This window comes from Prionailurus viverrinus, chromosome A2 (assembly GCF_022837055.1).
Source record: "Prionailurus viverrinus isolate Anna chromosome A2, UM_Priviv_1.0, whole genome shotgun sequence".
Taxonomy (NCBI): Eukaryota; Metazoa; Chordata; class Mammalia; order Carnivora; family Felidae; genus Prionailurus; species Prionailurus viverrinus.
The window spans coordinates 75,526,237-75,533,522 of NC_062562.1; the positions used below are offsets into that span (position 1 = coordinate 75,526,237).

At 49.6% G+C, this 7,286-nt stretch overlaps 1 protein-coding gene across 1 annotated transcript in view; it reads left to right on the forward strand.

Annotated features, from left to right (window-relative positions):
• The window catches only part of VPS41 (VPS41 subunit of HOPS complex), a 185,476-nt gene extending 179,233 nt beyond the window's left edge, over nt 1–6,243 (forward strand). Inside the window, exons 26-29 of the mRNA XM_047842845.1 lie at nt 2,034–2,133; nt 2,240–2,284; nt 4,403–4,482; nt 5,529–6,243. Of these exons, the coding sequence (XP_047698801.1) occupies nt 2,034–2,133; nt 2,240–2,284; nt 4,403–4,482; nt 5,529–5,609 (306 nt within the window). The 3' untranslated portion in view covers nt 5,610–6,243. The remainder of the gene's footprint in view (nt 1–2,033; nt 2,134–2,239; nt 2,285–4,402; nt 4,483–5,528) is intronic.
• The last annotated feature ends 1,043 nt before the right edge of the window (nt 6,244–7,286 follow it).

Consider the following 7,286-nt stretch of genomic DNA (forward strand, 5'->3'; position numbering starts at 1 on the left):
AAAGATACTTTGACACTGTTTTTCTTAAGTTTTTATTTTGGTATCGGAGGCAGAGCAGTTTTCTATGTTTGGTTATCAATTTTCCTAAAGTTACTAACATCAGTATTTTTTTTTATTTTTGAGAGAGAGCGCGAGCGAGCGAGCACATACATGGAAGGGGCAGAGGGAGTGGGAGAGAGAATCCCAAGCAGGCTCCACATCATCACTGTGGAGCCTGACGTGGGGCTCAAACTCACAAACCGTGAGAGCAGGAGTCAGACGCTCCACGAGTCGAAGTCGGAAGCTTAACGCACTGAGCCACCCAGGCACCCCTGGTATCAGTATCTCCTAGATCTCCTTCTTACTATATTTTTCTCTTCCTGTGTGCTTTAATGATACCCGTTAAAGTTTTAATGTCTTTTTTTAATGAATCAAAAATCCAATTTTTAATAGCATTTTAAAGAAGAAAACGTCATAGACAGTGTCTCGATTAATGTAGAAATCGTAGAGCTTTATTTCCTGTTCAACAGTACTAGAAATGGCAGGTACAGAACTTAGATCTGGGCATCAGCTCTGTTTTCTTGAGTATTTGCTTTTGTAGGACTGGGGAGCAAGCCCTTGGGCTGCATTCCCCCAGCCCATGCTGTCCAGGATTTGAGAGGAGCGTGTATTAGTGTAGACACCGGGGATAGCAGAGCCCAGGTGGCCCAGTGGCATGAATTGAAAACCTGAAAAGCAAGACACATGCGTAGTATGAAGAAGGGTGGGACGCACCTCTTGAGAGCAGCATTCGCTGTGACCCAGAGCTGGACCAAGGGAGGCGGTGAGGGCATCATTCTGTGAATTTCCGGGACAGTTACATCTGACCGCACAGAAACGTGCATTAAGACCCATCGAGCCAGAAGAGTGAGCCACAGACCCTGCCACAGAGAGCCTCACTGCCCTTCAGGCCCTGAGTGTCCCCCTCTTAGAAAAGCAACAAGTTCTGGTTCAAAAAAAAAGGCACTTGGCATAAGCACACCTCACACAGCCTCTGCCAATTTCTAACAAAACATCTCGGAAAACCCATAACAGGCTGGAAACTCTCACCGGGGCCCATGGAACGGGGCAAAAGGTACAGCGGGTGGTCTGTCTCCTGTGCCCCAAGCAGGTGGGCACTCTCTGTCTCCATCCCACCCCGGCTCCGAAACACAAGGTGGGTGCCACCCAGCAGCATTGGCCTGCACTGTAGGTGTCGTGACTTGTGAGGCTGCTGCGGGGGTCCCTGCCTCTCCTCATTGTCCAGGCAGCGAGGGAGAAAATATGTAACTTACAAAGTAGCAGGAAAAATGCATAAAGAAAAAGCGCAGTACTGGGATGAAGAAAATGGATCTTGTAACAGAATATGAACATCTGTGGTCAGTTTTCAGTCGTCTGCCCCCCTTAAGAGTCCCCAAATTGGAGGGTTAACAGAGACACTTGAGACCCTTAGCACTGCGCTGAACAGTTGGGATGGGAGAAGAGAGGGATTGCGGCCAGGAGGGGGGTTAAGACAGAGATCCTGTCTGCTTAGCTGCTCTGTGCCCTGTTCCTTGTCTGTGATATGGACCCCGTATAGATCAGTGCAGTAGATAGACGGAGTTATCAAATGGAACATTCTGGAATAGCTGGTTTTCCATCCTGGAATGAGCAGGTCACAGAGCGGAAGAACTGCCAGGCAGAGTCCGAGTTAGGAAGCCTTGTAAGATAACGTCAGGGTTCATTAATACAGCCTTCCTTGCCAGACTTTTACATCCGTATGTCATTTCACAAGCGCTACAGGAACGGCCATACATTAAGTGCAGTTGTGACTGCACGGAAGCTGGAAAGGTTGGTCTGACAGGTTTGGAGGGAAGAGTGTACTGAGGGCCAGCAAGCAGTGAGTGCTTCCTCGGGCAGCTTCAAACACCAATTTTCTCAATCCCCAGTAAGAGGGTTCTCCCCCATATTTGAGTCTTCTAAAGATGCGGGTTTCGTTTTGTTTTGTTTTGTTTTGTTTTGTTTTGTTTTGTTTTGTTTTACAACGAATGCATTAGATCCTGCTTCGTGAAGGCTGCAAGAAGATTCTCGTAGCCGACTCTTTGTCCTTACTGAAGAGGATGCACCGGACTCAAATGAAAGGCGTTCTGGTCGATGGTGGGTATCATTGAAATAATCCTATTGGAACCATAGGCCTTGCTTTCAGAAGAGACAGAGCAAACAGAAAGGCTGTCTAATCCCAAGTGTGTGTGTTTCCTTGCAGAGGAAAACATCTGTGAGTCGTGCCTTTCCCCTATTCTTCCGTCAGGTAAGATGGTTGGCGGGCGGAAATCCCCCAAATATGTGTTTATGAGGAGAATTAATTTTTTTTAATTTTTTATATTTTTGAGAGAGAGAGTGAGAGAGAGAGAGAGTGTGTGTGTGTGTGTGTGTGTGTGTGTGTGTTCACGTGGGGGAGGGGCAGAGAGAGAGAGAGGGAGACACAGAATCCGAAGCAGGCTCCAGGCTCTGAGCTATGAGCACAGAGCCCCAACACCAGGCTCGAACTCACGAGCTGTGAGATCATGACCTGAGCTGAAGTCGGGCATTTAACCCACTGAGCCACCCAGGCGCCCCAGAATTAAAATTTTGACGTTAGCTAATCTATAACTTCTGGAATAATCTGTGTACAGAATTTCGGCCCACAACCCTACCCAGTTGCAGGCTGGCACCACCATTTTGTAAAGCTGAGGCACTCATCCTAGAGTGAGCCCGCATTACCTGGAAGGCTCGGGAAGCCCAGAGTGCTGGTACCCCCCACAACACGTGCAGAGGCAGTAGTTCCCGAGCAGGACCCAAGAATTTGCATTTCCAACACATTCCCGGGTGACATAGATGCTTCTTCGGGAGCCATTCTTTGAGAATCATGGCTTTAGAGTAAAATAGAATGGAAAAACTACCATCAACATGTTTAAATTCCAAGGAAGAAGAATCATGTGTATCTAGGAAAAAAATTGTACACCAGCACAAAAAAAAAAAATTGTACTTCCCTTTTCTTTAAACTTTTTCTCTGCTCTGTGGTTATGGGACCCTAGGTTATCCCCGATTTCGACGGAAACCTACTATGTGCCGCCTCCTCAGAACACAAGCACGTGTTTATTTATAGTTGGTAGATATATATATATATATATCGTCGTGTGTAATCGGAGCGCCTTACGTAAGGATAGGACAGAAGAGGAAATTCCAGAATTTGAAAAGAGCAATTAAAGCATAGCTGTCGGGATGCAAAAAAAGTGCTCCTTTGATACAAACTCAGCACACAGAAGTACCAAGAGAGCTAGCTGCTGCAGGGTTTACTTAGCTTTAAGGGATAATCTAACAGCAACGTGAGAAGTCTGTTCCCCCCAGGGTCTTTTCTAGAGGAAATGGGTTTGAAGTGTTCATGTTAAAAACCGCAGCGGACGCAGGAAAAGTGAGCTTTCGCAGTGTTTTTAGGCCGTGTTTTAACAGACCTGCAGACCAGTGCACCTGCGGTGTGTAATTAAATTCTGCAGAAGTGCTTGCAGCACGGTGCAAGGTCACAGCCTAGGATTGTCACCCTGCTCTACCCCCAAGTCACTGAGTGGTCCTGGCCAAGGCAGTAGGTGAACTGGCAGCATTTTTCTAAAGCCACGGAACGGACTGAGGGATATGGTGTGTATAGTGTGTGTGAGGGCACAGGGAAGGGAAGAGGGGATACACATCCTGATTTGTTTTAAGTCTTAGAATGGGGGAGGGGCGGAGAGAGAAACCCAAGCAGGCCCCGTGCTGTCAGCACAGGGCCTGATGCGATGCTCAGTGTCACAAACCATGAGATCATGACCTGAGCCGAAATCCAGAGCTGGACACTTAACTGAATGAGCCACCCAGTTTCCTCCTAACTTTTTTTTTTTTTAATTTTTTTTTTTTCAACGTTTTTTATTTTTGGGACAGAGAGAGACAGAGCATGAACGGTGGAGGGGCAGAGAGAGAGGGAGACACAGAGTCGGAAACAGGCTCCAGGCTCCGAGCCATCAGCCCAGAGCCTGACGCGGGGCTCGAACTCACGGACCGCGAGATCGTGACCTGGCTGAAGTTGGACGCTTAACTGACTGCGCCACCCAGGCGCCCCATCCTCCTAACTTTTAAAATAAACATGGTTGCATTCGCTGGGAAGCGGTCCCTGGTTTGTAGGCGTAACTGACGTGGAGGTCTGTGACCTTGACTCAGAGCAGCTCAGTTGTGGTAGCTGCTGTGCGTTTGCTCCCAGCACCCCTCAGGATGCCTCTGTGACCGTGCGGTCCTCCTACGGCGGCTTCCTGCCGGAACGTTGAACCACAGCTGGACTTGCAGTTGGGATCGGTTCTCGAAGTTCCCGATCTGCCTGTTTCATTGGGTTCTTCTCTCTTTTCTGCCCTGTGCCCCCCAGATGCCGCTAAGCCCTTCAGCGTGGTGGCCTTCCACTGCCGCCACATGTTCCACAAGGAGTGCCTGCCCGTGCCCAGCATGGTGAGTGGGAAGTCCGAAGTCTAATGTGTCATCCCGTGGCTCTGTGGCTTCTCAGAATTCGTTCTAGATCCCACGAGAAAATGACTTTATTCCTCAAGGGTAAAGACGCTTAGTATACTACCCAGTAGTGCCCCCTTCTCCATGGTTGCGGTCACCCACGGTCTGGAAGCAGGCAGTTGTCTTCCTGACGAACAGCCAGGTCAGCAGTAGTCTACATGATGCCTGTTTCGTTCCTCACTTCACCTCCTCAGGCAGGCATTTCCTCCTCCTCCTCCTCCTCATGGGAAGAGGGGTGAGTACAGTACAAGGTAAACCGCGTTCATGTAACTTTCATTGCAGTGTATTGTTATAATTGTCTGTTTTATTAGTTATCAATCTTGTGCCTAATTTATCCTAGGTAGGGATGTACAGAAGAAACAGTGTATTTAGGGTTTGGTACTGTGGTTTCAGGCATCCCTGGGGGTCTTGGGACATACCCCCACGGATAAAGGGGGATTACTGTGCTAAACACAAAATCGAGTGGATTCATGTAGGTACAATTGATGAGGGTCAAGCCATACAGCTGTGAGATACAGTGAAAACCATTTTCTAGTGTTCACTTTTTCAGCCCGATTTCCGTATCGTGACACTGCTATTTTCAGTATCAAGTCATGTCCCCCATGTGCCCCCTGGTCACATTAGACTTGTTCTGCTGTGGGGGGGGGGGGGGTTCTTGGAGTCTCACAGAACCCTCTGTGACCCAGCAAAAATCTCCAGGAAATGGAGGGACATTTCCTAGCTTCCTCCCCACCCCCTGACCAATGCTCCCATAAGATTTCTGAATATGAGAATAGAAAGAGTTTTTATTTTTTTAAGGGTTATTTTTGAGAGAGAGCAAACACACAGGGGAGGGGCAGAGAGAGGGAGACAGAAACCGAAGCAGGCTCCAGGCTCTGAGCTGTCAGCACAGAGCCCGATGCGGGGCTCGAACTCACGGACCGCGAGATCATGACCCAGGCAGCCGAAAAAGCTTTTTTAAAACCCGTGTCTTGTAATTACGTTTCTAGAATTCGCCCGCACAGTTCTGCAACATCTGCAGCGCCAAGCACCGAGGACCAGGAAGTGCCATCTTGGAGTTGAAGAAATAGCCCGGTTCGGCTGGTCACCCCTCCTCCCCGTGCTCTCCAAGACTGTTTTTGCAACAGTGGCAGCGTTCGTGGACACCAACGCTGTTCAGAGATCTGTGCGTGTTTAGGTCACGCTCAGAAGAGGTGTGTTCATCTTTGCCTGCCTGCTCGGGGCTTCTCTCTGCAGGTGACGTCCCTGCCTGGGGCTCACACTCCACACTCGGTCGTTGGCTGGGTTCGTTCTTTAGGAACAGAAGAGAAGGGAGCGGGGTGGAAGTGAGGTTCTGGACCCTAGCGAGGCTTTCCGGCCATCGAGTGCACTGCCGAGAGCCGTCCCCGCTGCCTGGGCCCAGCTCCAGGACCTGCCCGGAAACTTGGACCTGTTTCCACGGCCTCTGCTTAATCAGCCCTCCCATTCTGGGGGTGGCTTTGGTTTATGGCATCAGCTGTGCTTCTCTTCTTAATAGGCATCTAATGAAACACTGTGTAAATTGTCACTTAGTCAAGGACATCTGGGAATACCAGGCGCAGGCTGACGTCATGCTGTTTCACATTGACTGATCATGTGTTCTCTGTGTCCTGACAACCAGCCATGTCCGGCCCTGGCAGACAGCCCATGTTTGTTGACTGAATAAATGTTCGCTCTTACAAAAGACCCCCTGGTAGCGAATTCTGGCCCCCTAAGAATGGAGGAGAGTTTCCACACCTCAGTGAGGTGTGAGGGGTCATGGTTGGGTCCTGCCAGCTGGGAGGAGGGAAGGGATGTTAGAGAATCTGAGAGGGAGTCTCAGGAGAAATGGGACCACCCAGTGGCGGGGCCTGGGCCTGACACGTGTCCTGCAGCCTTGTCGGCCCTCGGGGAACGCAGAGTGGAGGATGCAGGGACAGGATCCGAACTTGTGACCATCTTGCAGCGGTCGGCTTCATCCATCCTGGGCTATGTTGTGCCGACCTCCTGCCATGGGTGGAAAACACATGCTGTCACCACACTTAGTCCCACGGACACGAATAAATGCAACTCTCTGCTTTATTTTTTGGGAAGTGGGCGGGATGCTCATGCGTACTGAGCGCCTACCCACCACTGAGCCTGGCCCCGCCTTCCCACCAGCAGCACCTCGTTTCATGCTCAAGGCACCCCCCCAGGAAGAACATACCACATCCCACGGTATCCTGTCGAGCAACTGAAACTGGGAGACATCGTCACAGTCGCAGAGGTGACTGCGGAGCTCCAGGGCACGGCTCCCTGTAAGAAATCGGGGCAGAGGGCCAAATTCAGAGGAAATGCATGGTGGGTCTCCACAGCAGAGCCCCAAATTCTCTAGCAGACATCAGGCTTTTCCTGTTACTCCTACAGATCCCAAACTAGAAAGTCCTCAGCACCTCTCCGTATCTCATTCCCTTGTTCCAGTTTCTGCCGGTTTTCCTTGTGTTCTAACCAGAGAAATCCTTATTTCACCAAAAAGCTCACAAGTAAAGCCAATTTGTAAGCACACGTAAAAAGTAAAGCTGCTGCACTTATTTTGGGGAAGAGGGGCGTGGCTGCAAAGTGCACGTTCCCTCCCACCCCTGTACAGAAAGCCACTCTGAGGGTGAAACAGCCAAGTTCAAGGTTCTCTGGTGAGAGCCTGTTTTCTTCTTCTAGTCAAAAGGATTTTTATACTAGTTTAAGAATGAAAAGTTCTCAACATTTTTTTTTTT